The 21,552-nt window shown below is 35.4% G+C and overlaps 1 protein-coding gene across 4 annotated transcripts in view; it reads right to left on the reverse strand.

Moving 5' to 3' along the window:
* AP3B1 (adaptor related protein complex 3 subunit beta 1) overlaps positions 1-21,552 on the reverse strand; it is a 288,518-nt gene that overhangs the window by 137,857 nt on the left and 129,109 nt on the right. For all 4 annotated transcript variants that reach the window (XR_004027066.1, XM_003261505.4, XM_030800425.1 and 1 more), the window contains exons 12-14: positions 18,887-18,949; positions 16,086-16,218; positions 9,534-9,643 (exon numbers count right to left, since the gene is read on the reverse strand). Coding sequence is in view for 3 of the 4 variants with exons in the window: in XM_003261505.4 (XP_003261553.2) it covers positions 9,534-9,643; positions 16,086-16,218; positions 18,887-18,949 (306 nt within the window). In the remaining variant the exon portion in view is untranslated. The remainder of the gene's footprint in view (positions 1-9,533; positions 9,644-16,085; positions 16,219-18,886; positions 18,950-21,552) is intronic.

The raw sequence follows: 21,552 nt of genomic DNA on the forward strand, positions 1-21,552 counted from the left end.
GTTTTAGAAAAAAGTTTGCATTTCTTCTTTAAATGCGTTCTTTAATCTGAAAGTACATTTCTTACTTTACAACTGATCTGGTACCCTTTTAAATTATTTAAGTCTAATTTCATTGCTTAAGGTCAAAGAATGCAAAATCTTTAAGTTTTCTTTATGCCTAAATACATTCTTGATTTTTTGAAAACATTCAATGGATATACTCCTAAAAGTGGGTATTATCTGTTCAAGAGATATAAGGTTTTAGCTATATTTACTAAATAAGTTTTTGATTACTTAATTTTCTTACTTATATCTGTCTACTAGGAATATCTAATATGAGAGCAATACATTACAGTCACACATTATAACTATTTTATCAATTTCTCCTCACATTTTGAATAGATTTTTCCTTTACATATTTATTTGGTTGCCGTATTTTTTGTGCAAATAGGTTTGTGCTTATTACTTTCTTTACAAATGACTCTTTTTTCATTTTATAATGTTCCTTTTTATCTTGTGAAATGCTTTTAATTAACTGTAAATCTCACTTTCTTGTTCATATTTGCTTAATGTCTCTTTCCTTACCTTCTTATTTTCAACTTTTATCACTTGATTAAGGTGCTTTAATTATAAATGGCCTGTAGCTAGTTTTTGTTTTTATTCCAATTTGCAAGTCTGTCTTTTGATGAGAAAATTCAGTCCATTCATATTCAAGATGAGAAATATTTGATTTTATTTCTTCCATCTTTATGATTTTTAAATATTTACTATTTATTTTACATTTGTTTTCTTTCTTTTTATTTTTTTTCTGGCTTCGTAAAACGGCTATCTGTTCCTTTATTTTCCCTTGTGAATACTGAATTCTCACCATAGTTTTGTATCTATTAATGGTTATCTTCTGAGAAAAACAAAAGCTGAAAAAAATAAGCTTTGCTATATAGAGCTGTAAGACCGTACTTATTTGGCTTATAGTCCAGCAACTGTTGAGGAAGCTGATGCATTGGCCAGGTGCCGTGGCTCACGCCTGTAATCCCAGCACTTTGGGAGGCTGGGGTGAGATTACCTGAGGTCAGGAGTTTGAGACCAGCGTGGTCAACACGGTGAAACCCCATCTCTACTAAAAACACAAAAATTACCCAGGCACGGTGGTGCATACCTGTAATCCCAACTACTCAGAGGCTGAGGCAGGAGAATCACTTGAACCTGGGAGGCGGAGTTTGCAGTGAGATGAGATTGCGCCACTGCACTCCAGCCAGGGTGACAGAGCAAGACTCCATTAAAAAAAAAAAAAAAAATGGGAAAGAGAGAGAATGAGAGAGAGAAAGAAAGTTTACACATCGAAAGTATCTTCTATATCCCCGGACATGAATATACTCAAATAGAAGGAAGTTTTCTTCCACGAAAGCCTACGGCTTGCCAGATACAGGCCTCATACACTGTTACAGGTTTTATGTATAGCAGCTGCACTCTCCTGAAGCCCTTGTACTTATAATCGCCTCTTCCTTTCTAAACAGGACCAGAACAAGTTTACTAGCACAAGTTTTAACTAAATTTTGCACAGGAAGTCTGGGGATACAGAACTCCTATTTCCTTCTCATAATCAGACACTACTTCTCTACCATTACCTGTAAACAAGGTATTAACTATTTCCCTCACTAAAACCCATGGTTTTCACCTGAAGATAATTATTTTTACCTTACTACTTTTTTAACACAAGATGAGACTACCATAATAATTTCACTTCTCTCCACTCTCTTCCTCCCACAAAACCTTCAAAATTCTTTTATTCTGACCTCCATTTAATCTCATTCCTCAGTTTTCCTGACTATTCAATGTTTTTAGTTCTAGGTTAACAGAATTTTCCTTTATTATACCCCCTTCTTTATCAAGAGTTCAAATTTGGCACTTTGGTTAGACATTCCTAGTCTATTGTTATACATTTATTAGGTTGCTGCACAGGAATTGCGGTTTTTGCCATTGTGGTAAAAACCGCAATTATTTTTGCACCAACCTCATAATCATGTGTAAATACACAGTCACGTATATCTCTCTTCTTTGTCTTCTTCCATCTAGAGTTCTCTGTGCTAGTTCATTAGCTATTGGTTAGACAAGTGGTTCTTCCTGGGGGCTGTATCACTTCGTAGGAAGTAACTAAATATGAGCAGTGGTATATATGGTTGTTACAATGACTAGAGACATGACTGAATTTTGATGCTTGGTGGATAGGAATGCTAGATGTCCATTTCGGTGGCTTTAAGAAAAAAAGCTTATCCTCTCATTTCCCATCAAAGTAATGTCAAACATCTGTTCTACACTGGGGTAGACATTGATCATGTCACTCTAATTCCCAATTTGTCAATGATTTGAGGGAAGAAAAAGGAAATAATAAAAAAAACCTTGGCTAGGTCACTGAGTAGGTATGAGAACTGAATACAGAAAAAGGACCGGTGACAATTAAATATTTGTCAAATAAAGTGAAATTTTTAAACAGACAGATTATAAATGGAAGTGAGATACAACATAATGCACTGGTTAAGAAAGCAGACCTGCTGCTATGTGACCTTGGGCAAGTTACATAACCTCTTTGTGCCTCAGTTTTCTCAAATATAAAATAGGAATATTAAGAGAACTTTCCTTGAAGTGTTGCTATTAAAAATTAATAATTTGTATTTTTAAGGTACTTAGAATAGTGCCTGGTAAATGATATGCTCTATAGGAGTTATTTTAAATAAGTAAAATATAAAAGAGGCAATAAGAAAGCTTACAAAATTAAAACCTTACCATAGTCTGTCTTCTTCAAAAACACTGAATATTCCCTTAATAACAGCTTACACCGAGCACTGTTCTAAGTGCTTCACATGCATTGACTCATTCATTCCACCCAACAGAGCTCTAAGGTTGTCAGTACTATGATCCCCATTGTACAGATGAGAAAACTGGAGCATAGAGAAGTCAAGTAACTTGCTTAAGTTCACGGAGCTAGTAAAAGGTACAGACCAACTGTGAATCCAAGTCATCTGGTTTTCAAATTACTCTCTTAACCCCTACATCTCTCATAAACAATCTCTATGAGAAGTCCTGGCTTTGATCATTGGAATCAACAATAAGAACAGATACAAATACAAAGTAACTCTCTGCTGAGAGATGGGGTGGAAGTTCAGATGCTAAATGACTCCTGTAAGCCTTACTTTTTTTTTTTTTTTTTTTTAGCTTTAAGATAAATGTGTAACTGCCTTGCAAGCTTTACTAACGCCCTAAGGGAAAGACAATTTTGCCACCAGAGATATTTAAAACTGGTCTTGACTGGTAGGCTCTAAATCTTGTGATCTATTATCTTTGACTACACAAAAATGATCCCTCTGAAGAGAATGAGAGTACAGATTAACCCATCTTCAAAGAAGGAAATAATATACTCCTCCCTAAACTACAGCTGCATTTATTATAGAGCATCAGTTGGCAAAACATTAACCAGCACTCAAGGAAAAGGCATAGTAAAAAGCAAACACAATGGAGAAGAAATAGCTGAAGAGTTTGAAGAAAAACCAGAAGAGAAAAAATCACAGAAGCCATGAGGAGAGACTATTTCAAAAAGCATGAAGTAGTTAGTATAGTCCAATACTAAGAAAAGATCAAGGAAGATATGGACAGAAGTATCCACTGGATTTAGAAAGAAGGAGATAGCAACCTTGGAAAAGACATAGTTAATGAAGTGCTGGAGAACCAAAATCCAACTGTGATGGGGAGGGAGTTTGACGTAAAGGAATAAAACTTGTTGCAGATAGTTCTTTCAAAAACTTTGGTTTTAAAGGGAAGAAGAGCATGAAGTAAGATGGAATGACACACACTTAATGCAGCACTACTATGTGCCAGCCAGCGTTCCAAGGGCATTACTGTATTAACTAAGCTAACACCTATAATAATACTATATTGTAGGTCCTTTTACAATCATCGTTTGACACATGGGAAAAGTGAGGCATAAAGACTTTAACATAAGGGCAGAGCTGGTAAGTGATGGAGTTGGAACTAATATGTATTGGTTTTTTTTTTTGGTATTTTTTTTTGGTTTTTTTTTTAACATAATTTCAGACTTACAAGAAGAGTAAAAAACATTCTGGATACCTTGCACCTAGATTCCCCAAATGTTAACATTTTACTACATTTGTGTTAGCTATCTCTCTAGGTAAACATACACTTTTATTTTATTTTTTATTTTTATTTATTTATTTTTTTGAGACAGAGTCTCACTCTGTCACCCAGACTGGAGTGCAGTGGCACGATCTCAGCTCACTGTAGCCTCCATCTCCTGCATTCCAGTGATTCTCCTGCTTCAGCCTCCTGGGTAGCTGGGATTACAGGCACATACCACCACACCCGGCTAATTTTTGTATTTTTAGTAGAAACGAGGTTTCACCATGTTGGCCAGGCTGGTCTCAAACTCCTGACCTCAGGTGATCCACCCGCCTTGACCTCCCAAAGTGTTAGGATTACAGGCGTGAGCCACCACACCTGGTCACATTTTGTTTTCTTAACCAATAAAGGTAAGTTGTAGGCATGCTCTTATACCCCAAATTACCTCCAAATATAAGATAATATCATCTGCAAACAAGGATAATTTGACTTCTTCCTTTCCAATGTGGATGCCTTTATATCTTTCTCTTGTCTGAACGCTCGAGGTAGGACTTCCAGTACTGTGTTGAATAACAGTGGCATCCGTGTTGTGTTTCAGAGCTTGGATGAAAGGCTAAGATTTTCCCCATTCAGTATGACACTAACTGTGGGTCTGTCACATATGGCTTTTATTATATTGAGGTATGTTCCTTCTATCCCCAGTTTTGAGGGTTTTTATCAGGAAAGGACAATGAATTTTATCAAATGCTATTTCAGCATCAGTTGAAATGATCATATGATTTTTGTCCTTCATTCTGTTGATATGATGAATCACACTGATTGATTTATGAATGTTGAACCATCCTGGTAACCCTGGGATAAATCTCATCGGTCATGACGAATGATCTTTTAAATGTTGTCAAATTCAGTTTGCCAGTATTTTGTTGAGGATTTTTGCATTGATATTCAACAGATGCTAGCCTATAGTTTTATTTCCTTCCTTCCTTCCTTCCTTCCTTCCTTCCTTCCTTCCTTCCTTCCTTCCTTCCTTCCCTCCCTCCCTCCCCCTCCCCCGCTCCTCCCCCTCCCATTCCCCTTCCCTTCCCTCCCCTTTCCCCTTCCTTTCCCTTTCCCTTTCCTTCCCTCTCCCTTCCTTTCCCTTCCCTCTCCTTTTCCTTCCTCTCCCTCTCCCTTCCTTTCCCTTCCCTCTCCTTTTCCTTCCTCTCCCTCTCCCTCTCCCTTCCCTTCCTTTCTTTCTTTCTGATACGTCTTTGTTTGGTTTCAGTATCAGGGTAACAATGACCTTGTAGAATGAATTTGCAAGTATTCCTTCTTCTATTTTTTGGAATAGTTTCTGCAGACTTGGTATTAGTTCTTCTTTAAATGTTTGGTAGAATTCAGCAGTGAAGCCATCAGATCCCGGGCTTTTCTTCACTGGGAGAACTTTTATTATGGCTTCAATCTCATTACCTGTTTTTGGTCTGTTCAGATACTGGATTTCTTCATAGTTCAATCTTGGGAGGTTGTATGTGTCTAGGAAGTTTTCCATTTCCTCTAGATTATCCAACTTACTGGCATACAGTTACTTATAGTAGCCACTAATGATCCTTTGAATTTCTGCAGTATCAGTTATAATATCTCCTTTTTCATCTCTGATTTCACTCTTGCTCTGTTTTTATTATTTCTTCTACTAATTTTGGGTTTTGTTTGCTCTTGCTTTTCTAGTTAAGAGCATCATTAAGTTATTTATTATTTATTTTAAGTTTTTCTTCTTTTTTGATGTAGGCTCTTAAAACTATAAACCTCCCCTCGAGTACTGCTTTTGTTATATCCCATAGGTTTTAGTATGTTGTGTTTCCATCATCATATGTTTCAAGAAATTTTTCAATGTCCTTCTTAATTTCTTCATTGACCCACTGGTCATTCAGGAGCATATTGTTTAATTTCTGTACGTTTATATTGTTTGAAAATTCCTCTTGTTTTAGATTTCTAGTTTTATTCCACTCTGATCAGAGAAGATGCTTGGCATTATTTTTTTCAATGTTTTAAGACTTGTTTTGTGACCTAACATATGCTCTATCCTTAAGAATGATCCATGTGCTGATAAAAAGAATGTGTATTCTACAGCTCTTTGATGAAATTTTCTGTATATATCTATTAGATCCATTTGGTGCATAGTACAAATTAAGTCCAATGCTTCTTTGTTGGTATTCTGTCTGGAAGATCTGTCCAATGCTGAAAGTGGAGTGTTGAAATCTCCAGCTATTATTGTATTGAGGTGTACCTTTGTCTTTAGCTCTAGTAACATTTGCTTTATATGTCTGGGTGCTCCAGTGTTGGGTGCATATATATTTAAAGTCGTTATATCCTCTTGCTGAATTGACTCTTTATCATTAAATAATGACCTTGTCCCTTCCTGCACTTTTTGTCTTTTGTAAGCGTAGGAAGAGACAGACATTTTGTCTGATATAAGTATAGCAACACCTGCTCTCTTTTGGTTTCTACCAGCATGGAATGTCTTTTTCCATCCCTTTTTTTTTTCTGTCTATGTCTATCTTTATAGGTGAAGTGTGCTTCTTGTAGGCACCAGATCATTAGGTCTTGATTTTTTATCCATGCAGTAACTCTATGTCTTTTGATTGGAGAGTTTAGTCCATTTACATTCAATGTTATTATTGCTAAGTAAGGACTCACTCCTGCCATTTTGTTATTTGCTTTCTGGTTGTTTCGTGTTCTTCTCTTCCTTCCATCCTTTCTTCCTGTTTTCCTTTTTTTTTTTTTTTTGAGACGGAGTCTCGCTCTGTCACCCAGGCTGGAGTCCTGTTTTCCTTTTAATGAAGGTGGTTTCTCTAGTGGTATGATTTAATTTCTTGTTTTTTATATTTTGTGTATCCACTTTACGTTTTTAGATTAGAGGTTACAATGAAGCTTGCAAATACTATCTTATTAATATAATCCATTATTTTAAACTGATGACAACACTGATTGCATACACAATCAAGCAAAAAGAAAACTAATAAAAGTTCTACCCTGCTTTTTCACTTTTTGTTGTTTCTACTTATATCTTATTGTACTGTCCATGTCTTGAAAAGTTGTAGTTATGTTTAATCAGTTCATGTTTTAGTCTTTCTACTCAAGACATGAGTACTTTATACACCACAATTCTAGTGTTACAATATTCTGCTTTTCTGTGTACATACTATTACCAGTGAATTTTGTGTCTTTGAATGATTTCTTCTTGCTTACCACCATCCTTTTCTTTCAGATTGAAGAGCTCCCTTTAGCATTTCTTGTAGGTCAGGTCTGTTGTTGACGAAATCCCTCAGCTTTTATTTGTCTGGGAAAGTCTTTATTTCTCCTTCATATTTGAAGGATGTTTTCACTAGATATACTATTCTAGGGTAAAAGTTGTTTTCCTTTGGCACTTTGTGTCATGCCACTCTCCCCTGGCCTGTAAAGTTTCCACTGAAAAGTCTGCTGCCACATGTATTAGAGTTCAATTGCATGTTGTTTCTTTTCTCTTGCCGCTTTTAGGATCCTTTCTTTATCCTTGATCTTTGGGAGTCTGACTATTAAATGTCTCGAGGTAGGCTTCTTTGGGTTAAATCTGATTGAAGTTCTATAACCTTCTTGTACTTCAATGCTGACATCTTTCTCTAGGTTTGGAAAGTTCTCTGACATTATTTCTCTGAATAAACTTTCTATCCCTACCCCTTTCTCTACTTCCTCTGTAAGGCCAATATCTCTTAGATTTGCCCTTTTGAGACTATTTTCTAGATATTATAGCTGTGCTTCATTCTTTTCTATTCTTTTTTCTTTTGTCTCCTCTGACTGTGTATTTTCAAAGAGCCTGTCTTCAAGCTCACTAATTCTTCTTCTTGATCAATTCTGCCACTAAGAGACTCTGATGTGATCTTCAGTATATCAATTGCATTTTTCAACTCTAGAATTTCTGCTTGATTCTTTTTAACTATTTCAATCTCTGTTGAATTTATCAGATAGAATTCTAAATCCCTTCTCTGTGTTATCTTGAATTTCTTTGAGTTTTCTCAAGAAAACTCTTTGAATTCTCTGTCTGAAGGGTCACATATCTCTCTGTTTCTCTAGCATTGGCCCCGATGCCTTATGTAGTTTGTTTGGTGAGGTCATATTTTCCTGGATGGTCTTGATGCTTACAGATGTTCATCAGTTTCTGGGCACTGAAGTTAGGTATTAATTGTAGTCTTCACAGTCTGGGCTTGTTTGTGCTTATCGTACTTGGGAAGGCTTTCCAGGTTATTCAAAGGGACTTGGGCCTCAAGCCCAATAATGTTGTGGTTCTTGCAGACTGGTAGAGGTACTGCCTTGGTGGGCTTGGATAAATCTGGGAGAACTCTCTAGATTACCAGGCAGAGACTCTTGTTCTCTTCCTTTGTTCTCTTGTTCTCTTCCCCATCCCTGTGCTCTCCCTCCCCCAAGTGCAGAGATTCTCCATGCCACACTGCTGCTGCCAGGGTATGGGAGAACGGTGGCATTGGCAATTCAAGACTGTCTTTCCTACCCTCTTCAGTGCCTCTTTCAGCAATATGAAGTTAAAACCAGATACTGTGATTGCCCATCTGATTTTTGGTTACGATGGTGCTTTTTTGTGTGTAATTAGTTGCTAAAATTTCGTGTTCCTGCAGGGACAACAATCAGTGCAGCCCTCTATTTGGCCATCTTGCTCCACCGTTCAAGATTTGTATTTAAAAACTAAGATCTACCATATAAAGGAAAGAAGTACTATATTCAAAAACCTACACAAACCTTGAAAACATGCTAAGTGAAAGATGCCAGAAACAAAAGGCTACATACTGTCTAGAAAAGGCAAATCCATAAAGACAAAAAAAGTAGATTAGTAGTGGCCAGGGGATAGAGTGAAGGGAGACTGGGCAGTCTCAGTTACAGAAATGTTTTTAAGGGGTGATGAAAATGTCCTGCAATTACATACTGGTGACTGCACAACCTATAAGTGATCAAAAACCAATGATATACTTCAAAAGAGTAAATTTTATAATATAAAATTATATCTCAAAAAAAAAAACAAAACAAAATCTGTGCACAAAGTGTGCTCATTGGTATTGTTTCTAAGTCCTCTCAAAGGACAGCTCTGGGAAAGAGATGTTTGTATATTCATTTCATGTATGACACATGAACATGCATATATACTCACCCAACATCTAGCTGTTGATATATAAAACCCACACTGCTATCTCCAATTCCAATCTAATACCACGAGGCTCATTCTATCCTTCCCCCTATTCAGATTTGTAATTCCCTCCTATAACAGCAAGAAATCTTAGAATCTCAGAATTGGAATCCAGACAGTTCAGCTCTCCTAACCATTACCCTTTAGGCTGACCATTTATTTTAACAAAACTACAACTTACTGAATAAAATTCAGCAAACATCTCTTAATTGATACTCACAGTGATACTGTCCAGGAGTTTGGCCATATGTTTAATAATTTCACCATGTTGTGCAGGTTGCATTTGCAGTAATTTCTTTATAACAACCACACTTTCAGCAACAACTATTTCTGAAAAAGATAGAAATTATTCATATTAAATATGTATAATTCAATTCAAATGCAGTATGCTTGGTAAAATGTAAACTTTAATTAAAAAAACATTCTATTTAATACATGCCTTAAAAGACTACATGAAAGCATAACCGTGAGTGCGTGTCCAAATTTGAGGTGTGAACATCTGTCTTCACTAGAAGAGTTAACTTTAATTTCTAACCTCTGTTGCTGTCTCCTAGCTTCTGTAGTTCCTTTCTTATCACTGCATCTTTAGATTAAGAAAGCAAAAGAGGTTGGATTATGCTGCTCACCAAAGTGTTCTATGTCTTTGGCTTTTAACCAGAGTCCTCAAATATTGCTCTTTGATTCCTATAAATTATATAGTAGAAATCAATTATCTACAATCTAAACAACATTTTCCCTATTCTGCAGAAAACAGCAAACTAAAAAAAAAAAATTTTCCTTAAGTGAAATGTCCAGAAAAGTGAGTAGTAAAGATGAGAGGTAGTAGGAAAGAAGTCACTGTAGAAATAGCACGGAGTGCAAAGCCAGAAAGAATGGGATTGTGAGAGTGAAATGTATTGTCTCTATTTGTTCTATAAAGTCCACTCTGCCTTTCTCTCCCCAGCACTGTGCCCTAAGAGGCCCGCCTGTAGTCTGCCTCAACCAGACTCCCTTGGTCCTAGCTTATAGCTGTGTTTAGTCAATAGAAAGCTTCAGCAGGAGATGGGGGAGGGGTGGAGATATTTATTATCCTGGATCCCTACTCTGCCAGCCTCCTCTCCCTGGTATCACATGCAATCCCCTCCTGAAGGTACTGCAAGTGGCTCTTCTCTCCTGCAGGGTCTAGTAACTGCTCCTGATCCTCACACCCCTTCCCTTCAATCTGAGGCATGGTAAAGGCTTCCCACTGTTAGCTCCAGGATGTTACATCATATCTTGTTGGTTTCCCTTAATCCTGCCCACAGTTTACAAATAGTTCATTCACTTAATTCGCTTCAATCATCCCTTTTAAGTGTGCCATCTGTTTCTTGCCAGAGCCTTAACTAATACAGTAACTGCTACTGGACGTGGATAGGAAGTAGATCCTCAAACTGGGATTATGGGATTGAGTTATCACACTAAACTGGCCAATCACTGGTCCAGTTTCTTTTTGGTGGTACTGGTAAAGAAATGTAACATAACTCACCTGAGAACCTGACCTTATGAAATGAATCTTATATAATGTGTTATTAATGTTAATGATGACAAACAAATAAATCAACATTGCCTTTAGTTATTATTTTGATATATTAATAGGGCTTCATGGCTATTAGGAATTCCCCTGGCATACACTACACAAAGGTTTATTTTAATATTATATTAGAAATAGCATGATTTGTGTCCTATTACTCTTTTTTTTTTTTGAGACAGAGTCTTGCTCTGTGGCCCAGGCTGAAGTGCCGTGGCGCAATCTCAGCTCACTGCAACCTCCACCTCCCAGATTCAAGCAGTTCTCCTGCCACAGCCTCCTGAGTAGCTGGGATTTACAGGTGTGCACCACCACACCTGGCTAATTTTTGTATTTTTAGTAGAGACGGGGTTTAACCATGTTGGTCAGGCTGGTCTCAAACTCCTAACCTCATGATCCACCCGCCTTGGCCTCCCAAAGTGCTAGGATTACCGACGTGAGCCACTGTGCCCGGCCTACTCTTTTTCACTGAAATGTATTTTTTATAAAGCTCCCTTTAAGAATATAAACGAAATTCATCATTCTAATCATTAGTAAATATATGTATTTCAAACTGTTTACCTGCTTATCCATAAGAATAAGAAATTAACTAATATTGACCGGGCACAGTGGCTCAGCACTTTGGGAGGCTGAGGCAGGAGGATTGCTTGATCCCAGGAATTCGAGCCCAGCCTGGGCAACATGGAAAACCCCATGTCTACAAAAAATACAAAGATTAGCCAGGAGTTGTGGCACGTGCCTGTAGTACCAGCTATTCAGGAGGCTGAAGTAGGAGAATCACCTGGGCCCAGGAAGGTTGAGGCTTCAGTGAGCCGTGATCACAACACTGTACTCCAGCCTGGGTGACAGAGAAAAGAAAAAACAAAAAAAAAATCTAGTATGATTTAACTAAAAGCCAACTAAGATTAATGCTTTAGTTTACAAAACAACATCATATTTCATTTCCTTCTCACAATAATGTAAGGTAGGTATCTTATTATTATTATTTTAAAGATGAAGAAAGGGAGATGCACCGGAATTATATAACTTTGTCCAGAATTCAAACTCAGAACTAGGATGTACATTCTATCTATATACGTTCTGTGTTACGATAGGCAAGTATTATTTCTTTTTTTTGAGATGGAGTTTTGCTCTTGTCGCTCAGGCTGGAGTGCAGTGGTGCGATCTCAGCTCACTGCAACCTCCACTTCCTGGGTTCAAGCGATTCTCCTGCCTCAGCCTCCCAAGTATCTGGGATTACAGGTGCCCGCCACCACGCCCAGCTAATTTTTTGTATTTTTAGTAGAGACGGGGCTTCGCCATGTTGGGCAGGCTGGTCTTGAACTGATCTCAGGTGATCCGCCTGCCTCGGCCTCCCAAATGCTGGGACTACAGGCGTGAGCCACCACGCCCGCCCATAGGCAAGTATTACTTCCATAAAGACTACCTCTTGGTGCCATGAGGAAAGCAAAGGTAAATCAGAATGAGATTCTGCCCTCATCAAACTTACACTCTAGCAGAAAAATAAATGGTTATGTGATTACTATGCAAAGCAAAATTTGGTAAGTGTGGTTTTAAAGAATGCAAAGTATAACAAATTTATATTTTTGAAATACATTATTGCAAAACTAGCCTAACTAAGAGAAAAAATGTTGCATAATTTAATTATCTACAAGCAGAGGCAGGATTGGCTATGGTTGAAATGTGTTTGGCATCATTTATCTTTAGGAACTACATTAGTTTCCTATTGTTGCTGTCACAGATTACTAAAAACATACTGGCTTAAAACGATGCAAATTTATCACTGTACAGTTCTAAAGTCAGAAGGCTAACACAGGTCTTATGGGACTAACATCAAGCTGTCAACAGGGCTATGTTCCCTCTGGAAGTTCTAGGGGAAATCTGTTCCATCCCCCTCCCAACTTCTCAAGCATGCCCACATTCCTTGGTTCAAAGACCTCTTCCAACAGTCACATCACCCTGACCTTGTGACATCTTCTGACTGACCTGCGTCTCTCTTTCCCTTATAAAGACCCACATGATAACATTAGGTCTATCCACATAATCTCCCCATCTATAGAAACTTGACTTAATCATATCTGCGAAGTCTCTTTTTCCATGTAAAGTAACATATTCACAGGTTCTGGGCATCTTTGGAACACAGTAATTCTGCCTACCACAGGTGCCTTCTCATTCCCCTCAGGTAATTCCACTCTACTTCTCCTTTACGCTACCTCTTGGGTTCCGAAGACCTCAGCACTTTGGTGCTACTCTATCAGAAGCACAAAATGATCCTATGTTCTAGATATTTCCTAACTTCCTCCTTGTTCTCAACAAAATTCAATGGACCTAACTCTAAAAAGTATAGTCTACTATCATACTCATTTTACAAATGAAGAATCTGGTGCACAGGTAAGACTGGGTAATTTACTCAGGATAGCCGCAACATTCTACATAGGTGGTATAGTCCTACATGTAAGCAAATAGCTGGCAAGAGAGTAAGTGGTCACTATATGGGAAGACTATAATATATTTGTCTTATATTACTATCTCCCTCCAATAGACTATTAGCTCTTTAAAGATAGGAACCTTTTATAAGTTAAATAAATATCCTATTAATATATTCAACATTTATTAAATATCTCAACTGATTTAAGTCTTCAATAAATGCTTACTAAATTTTTTAAAACTAAACAAAACAAAGCCTTCTGCCCCAATCCTTTTAGTTTAGAGTAGATGGCAATAAGGTTATTCAAAAAAGTAAATTTTGCTAATATGTTACCTAAAATAAATTACCTAAGTCAACTGAAATGTAGATTTCTCTTACTAAAGGTCTATAAGAAATTGGTTTATCAAATTAATCTTAGAGAGTAATAATGGACTGTATTAGGGCAAGCTTCAAGTCTGCTTAGAAAGGCTCTTAACAACACACACACAAAACTAGAGGTCCAAGAGAAATATATTAAACATATTTAAAAACAATTGAGCCCAAATGTCCCTGAGGTTTAAAGATTCATTACTTGAAGAGATGATGAGGTATTCATTTCAATATAAAATCAAATAATTACAGATTCCTAGAGCCTTAAAAGATCTTACAGATTTTAAAGAAACTGAGTCTTCATTCACAGTATTTATTCCTAAAAGTAGATATTTTAATAGGAAGAGGAAGGGGCTCTATTGTCAGGATGGCTATGTTAAAGTTAAAAATTCTATGACTTTCTTTTATGTTACTAATTTTGATATAAATATTCTCCTTATTTGTTTTACCTCTCACTTTTACTGAGCCAGACTTCCAAACTACAAAAAATAGTGTAGCATATGTGATACAGAGATAATTAATCAGGTATTATGGGCTAATGATGATTATGCAAATATAATCTAGACAATACAATTTAAGTTTGTTAATATTCACACTGCAGGAAAAAAAAAAAAAACCATGGTTAAGAGTTGTATCAAAAAACAAAAGCCTAACCATTAAAATATCAAAATTTAAAGTAGTAAATCCTTCTACTTTTAGAGAGGGAGTATATACTAGTCTTTCATTTTCTAATTGTAAAACAATCTAGTCTTTCCTTAAAAGTGATGTAGGGGTAGAATATTTATCTTTTAAAGTCAATAAAAATATTTTTTGAGAAATTAAATCTGAAGCACAAATAATTGCTTTAAAATCCAAAGCTTGAAATTTTCCATCAGAAAAAAAAGAGTCAAAAAATAAAATTGAGAAAATTTGAATATATTTTGTATTTGAATGAACTAATCAGTGTTCTAACTAATTTCCGGTGCTTTCTGTATGCAACTAAAATGTAAAAGAACAATTGCCCTGGTAAGCCTTGGTTCATAATCTTTAATGGTACAAAGTTATTTTCCCAAGGTGTGTATTTTATTTGGTTGAATAGAAAGTCATTATTAAAGCACAGGAAAATTTCTTTAAAACACATTTTTAATGTCACATTTTAAAATGTGACATAGAAACAGAGATAAAAGGATTAGTTATTATTAAAAGTAGAAAGAGATAGAGTGGATGACATTTATCATCCTATCTCCACTAACTACTTTGTAGAGATAAAAAAAATTTTAAACCTATTGTCTTGATAATTCTGGTTGGCATTTATTTGGAGTTTTAATACTACATGTAGAAAAATCTTCAGTCATAGTATCTTGAGTTTACAGGTACAAGTTTAAAATTTTTTGCTCACAACAAAAATCAATGTTATCTGGGAATAAATTTTGTTCCAATTTTTTTCATCAGAAATACTTTCAACAATGTTACAGTTTTCTAAAGATATCCACATGTGGGAAAAGATAATTAGGGATTATAGGATTCTTGTACGAAAAATTTATTTTTCAAACAAAATGTAATCAATTTTGTTGTTTTACCTCATGGGCTGCTATAACATATATGTCCATATCTAGACATGACATAGACATTAGTATATTTTAAATTCCACAAAATAATTTCAATGATTTTACAAAGAAAATTATGTTTTTCTTTAAAAAGTCTCATTTTAATTAAACACATAATTATAATAAAAGTCCTTTAAACAAAATTATTTTAAAGGTAAAGTTAGCTTTTCTTTCTTTCTCTAAATGGCTCCATCTATCTCAAAGCCTTACCCATAGAAATAACTGACGCTTTACGGCAGAACAATATGCGATCTAGATTACATATTTTACTGGATATCACCTATCCAGTTTTACTGAACACTTAGATATTGTTTGGCTTAAAAACATAAAGCTGCTCCAAGCTGATGGCTTTTAAATCTAGTTAATTTTGAATATAAAATTATTAGGTGAATTTCTGAGGAAAAAAATGTTGAAGGTATACAGTTAACATATTTTTTGATCAAGCCACTTCTCCATGTTATAGTCATTTGCCTGCTTTTAGCACCCTCTGCAGGTGAACCAATATTATGCATGACTTACATACCATTAAAACGCAGTAAAAAAGTGGAAAGGATACAATCAAGGTGATTAAATTGTAAAGAAGTAAAACAGATTTTCTTAGATCTGTTGTGGTAAAACAAATACTACCTGCTAGTTAACAGCCTATTTTACTAAAAAAAAAAAGAACCCAGAATATGCATATTTAGGTGCATCTCAAGGATAAAATGCTACTTATTGTGACCATACTACTGATATAACTGGAAAAGCTAAAATGCAAAGTTAGAAAAGGTTACAACTTGGAAATAATACCAAGAATATTCAAATTATAAATCTCTTGAAAATAAAATGAAACTGTGAACTTACCATCCCTGTTGGACAGCAGACAGACCAAGCCATTGAGGCACGTGTCAGTGACTTCCAAGATGTTGGTTGCACATCTGCCTATAGTCTGAATAGTGGCTGCTGCAAATTGTTTATCCTGGCTTTTCACATACGTCTAAAAGATATTATTTCAATTAGTTTACACACTGGTGTTATCAAGTTAACCAAAAATCCGATTATCTTAAACTTTGTCAATATATAAGAATTCCAGAATACATAAACTTCTCATCAGCACAATATGAGGACCAAGTGATGATGTAGATTAATTTCATTTTGTTTTGATTTTTTTAGGTAAAGAATGTGCCTGTGGATGAAGCACATTTTCAAGCCAGGCTCATTCACCTGTGGCCATAGTGGCTTGAGACTCCAAAACAGATAGTAGGAGCAGTCACCCAAAGACAGCAATTAGTTTAAGTGCAAGGTTGAAAGAGATGATGAGAGCTCTCTCTTTGGAGGTTTCAGTTCATTTACCAGCAGCATCTGTGAATCTATGAAAAAAAGGGTCACTTTTTCAGAGACACTAAATCTAAAAATTGGGAGAAAAGGAAGAAAGGGACCAGTAGGCTATTTACAAACATTTTACTTTCAAAATCTATCACAATGGTTGTAAAAGAATAATAGTTACAGTGAACAGTATTTCAATAAATACTTCAAATACTCAGTTTATAATAAAATAAAATACCATACTTTCGAAATTGGTTTTCTTTAAAACTATGCTTTAAAAATATACTGTAAAGGGTATATGTGTGTGTGTGTATATATATATATATATATATATATATATATAAATATATACACACACTATAAATATATACTATATATATACACACACACATTTAAAAATTAAGAAATAAATCACTGATTTAACAACAGGAAGTTAAAATATCTTTATAAAATTTATAATAGCCCTAGAGAATTTCATTTTGGTTAGAATCTTCCTAATTTTTAAATGAGGAAAGCTTCCATTGTCTACAGAAATATACACACTTTATATCATATATATGAAATTTAAAAGGTCATTTACAATCGAAATTTTTAAGAAAGATTCCCAACCTCAAATAAGAAGTATACAATGTAGACTTAACACTATGAAAAATGCAATACATTTAAGTGGTGTCTAAATGACAAATGGAGGAGAAAATCTAAAGATGTCTAAAAAAATACAAATTTTCTAAAAATGGTACCAACAAGGTGATTAAACGTTGAAGAAATAAATTAAATTAATTAAACTCTCCTAGTTCCATCAAGGCAAGACCAATTATTTTTAAAAGTGTTCCCAAATAAATTATTTAATTTCCTTAACTAAAAATATGAACTTATGAGTCTTTAGAAACATTCCCTATTTTACCCAAAAAGTTACTAAAAGCATAACTATGAGCATAACACAAGCATAGACAGAAGGTACAAATTTAGACAGTGATAAAAATGAATACATGAAAAAAAATACTTAAAAGTTTGACTGAAAAATGGACCTTATTAAACATCCTGATATTAAATGAAAAGACTAGATGACCAATATTTTGAAACAGGTCTAGTATGTGCCCTGTATATAACCCATTCCATAAGATTACCTAAGTCTCCTTTCCTACAATCCCAGGAGACTTGATATAAGCAAAAAGTGGACAGTGAGAGGACACCCAAAGAGACTAGACAGGACAACAGGAAAGGAACAAGAAAAAACAGAAAGACCAATACTTTAAATAAATAAAATTATATGAATGAAGTGAAAATCAGATTCAAGCAATGATCTACAGCTATAAGATTATCGAATAAGAACATAAAATACTATATTTTCTGGCATATAAATATGAGTGCATTTCCAGAACATCTTAATTTTTTAAGAAATTTGTCTAGAAAGATACACAACATAAAAGTAGAGTAATCCAGGTATGAAAATATAAATTATGGACATGCCATATTATTCTACTATTCCTGTAAAAAGTTTAAAAATCACAAAGCTAAAAAGAAATAGTGTATACAGTGTCTTATAACCAAGAAGAAATTTAATATTGGCATATAGGAGAACTATGACAAAAAATACATCTCTAAAAGTTGGAAGCTGATAAAAGAAAAACTCTGTGATTAGTGCATAGTATGTGGTATATTTTTGTTAAGAAAACAGATAATGGAATGTAAAAGTCATAATACTGATGTAAAGTTTTGTATTGCTGTGCTCTACCACTAAGGCTTCAGAGATGACCTTTCTATCATAAAGGGTATCATGTCCATGAAGTAATTTTTGAATAATATTTTGGGGGGAAATGCAGCTAGGAAGAGTCTCATATGGCATAAAAATACAACTAAACGAATCAAATAAAAAACAGCAATTTAAAAAATCATAGTGGGGCAATTATGAAACAAATTTTTTTGAGCTATATATGAGGCTAAGGGGGCAGTGTCAAAAATAGTCATAGGTCAATAAAATAGGAAAAACCAGGTAAGAAATGAAGCCATTTTCATGACCACAGAGTATGGAAAGGACTGTTGATGCTGCAGCACAAAAAGATGAAATTCTTAACCAGAAATACAATTTCAAACAAAGACAGAGTTATAAACCAAAGTCCTTCAAAGTCTATGAAAATATGAAAGAGAATACTATGTTTTCCTTAAATTATAAATTTGTAATTAGTTTATTCTTGCAAGTTTATGAATTTTTTAGTCGTCAATCTTGTCCCAATCACTATTTTATGTACATAATTATGTATTTCTAGATAGAAAAAGATGCATATTTAAGACTGAACATATGTTTTAGAAGTTTTTTATAATTAGCATTGTATACAAACCTGAAATTCTCGAAGAAGAGTTGATATGTTGGCTTCATTTGCCAAGTTTGTCAAAATTTCAAGCTATAGTAGAGACAAGAGAAAGTAAACATTTTAAAACAAAGGTAGCAAGATGAATTTAATAGAGTACAGGCATTTAATTGAAAGTTTATTTCTACTTTTAAAAATCACATCGTCAGCCAGGCGTGGTGGCTCACGCATGTAATCCCAGCACTTTGGGAAGCCAAGGCGGGCGGATCACCTGAGGCCGGGAGTTTGAGACCACCCTGACCAACATGGAGAAACCCCATCTCTACTAAAAATACTAAATTAGCTGGGCATGGTGGTGCATGCCTGTAATTCCAGCTACTCGGGAGGCTGAGGCAGGAGAATCACTGGAACCCAGGAGGCAGAGGTTGCAGTGAGCCAAGATCGTGCCATTGCACTCCAGCCTGGGAAACAAGACTAAAACTCTGTCTCTCACACACACACACACACACACACGCACACACACACACGCACACACACAAATCACACTGTCGCCAATGTGGTAAGGCATTATACCCTTCAGGTCAACTTAGTCTACCTTCTTATGTCCACAAACAGATATTAGACAATTACTAGTTCTTTGAAAATAATTTGTAAAAGGAGAATTCCACATCTTCACTAATTCTTTGCCCAATACAAACTTACAATTTATATCTAATTGACCTAAACAATTCTGCTAGTTTGGCTTTTGTCCTTTAGTAAAGTTAGAAAACAATTTGCCCTCCATGTTAATACATCTGTTTTCCAGATACCAATTAATTCTTTTGATTTGTTCTCCTATAGTCTACCTTCCCAAATACTCAGACATTTTAATTCTCTCTTCTGGATTTATAGATATAAACAATGTGTAATCTCCAATGGGCTTGTGAAAAAAATTTTTTACTAATAAAAAATATTTAGTCTTAGGAAAATCACAAAAAAATAGAAGAGACAAACAGAAGCAAATCAAGATGTGAACATAAATACATTCATATCAATAACTACATTAGATAAAGCCAAATACTTAGAGCCAACTGATCTTTGACAAGGCAAACAGAAACACAAAATGGGGAAAGGATACCCTATTCAACAAATGGTGCCAGGATAATTGGCAAGCCACATGTAGAAGAATGAAACTGGATCCTCATCTCTCATCTTATACAAAATTCAACTCAAGATGGATCAAAGACTTAAATCTAAGACCTGAAACCATAAAGATTCTAGAAGATAACATTGGAAAAACCCTTCTAGACACTGGCTTAGGCAAAGACTTCATGACCCAAACTCAATAACAAATGCAACAAAAACAAAGATAAATAGATGGGACTTAATTAAACTAGAAAGCTTCTGCACAGCATAAGAAATAATCAGCAGAGTTAACAGACAACCCACAGAGTGGGAGAAAATCTTCACAGTCTATACATCTGACAAAGGACTAATATCCAGAATCTACAAAGAACACAAATCAGCAAGAAAAAAACAATCCCACCAAAAAGTGGGCAAAGTATATGAATAGACAATTCTCAAAGATACACAAATGGCCAACAAGCATATGGAAAAATGCTCAACATCACTACTTATTAGGGAAATGCAAATCAAAACCGCAATTCGAAACCACCTCACTCCACCAAGAATGGCCATAATCAAAAAATCAAAAAATAATAGATGTTAGCGTGGATGTGGTGAAAGCGAACACTTTTACACTGCTGGTGGGAACGTAAACTAGTACAACCACTATAGAAAACAGTGTGGAGATTCCTTAAAAAACTAAAAGTAGAACTACTGTTTGATCCAGCAATCTCACTACTAGGTATCTACCCAGGGGAAAAGAAGTCATTATACAAAAAAGATAACTTGCACACACGTATATAGCAGCACAATTTGCAACTGCAAAAATATGGAACCAGCCCAAATGCCCATCAATCAACATGTGGATAAAGAACATGTTATACACACACACACACACACACACACACACACACACACACACACACAAAACCATGGAATACTGCTCAGCTATAAAAAGGAACAAAATAATGGCATTCACAGAAACTAGACAGAATTGGAGACTATTATTCTAAGTGAAGTAACTAAGGAATGGAAAACCAAACATCGTATGTTCTCACTCATAAGTGGGAGCTAAGCTATGAGGATGCAAAGGCATAAGAATAATACACTGGACTTTGGGGGCTCAGGGGAAAGGGTGGGGAGTGGTGAGGAATAAAAGACTACACATGGGTACAGTGTACACTGCTTTGGTGACAGGTGCACCAAAATCTCAGAAATCACCACTAAAGAACTTATGCATGTAAGCAAACACCACCTGTTCCTCAAAAACCTACTGAAAAACAAACAAACAAAAACCAGTAAATGATCTAAATGCTCCAATTAGCAGGCAAAGACTGTAGGAGGAGTTCTTTACATATTCTGGGTAAAATCATTTATTCAGACACATGTATTAGAAATATTTTTCCCAGATTATCTTTTAATTTTTAATTTTATTTTGATAACTATATTTTAACTTTTGGACAACTTTTTTCTTTTTCTTTTTTTTTTGAGACAAGGTCTTACTCTGTCACCGAGGGTGGAGTGCAGTGGTGCGATCATGGCTCACTGCAGCCTCAACCTTGGGGGCTCAAGCAATCCTCCCACCTCAGCCT

The sequence above is a fragment of the Nomascus leucogenys genome, chromosome 2 (genome assembly GCF_006542625.1).
Source record: "Nomascus leucogenys isolate Asia chromosome 2, Asia_NLE_v1, whole genome shotgun sequence".
Lineage (NCBI taxonomy): Eukaryota > Metazoa > Chordata > Mammalia > Primates > Hylobatidae > Nomascus > Nomascus leucogenys.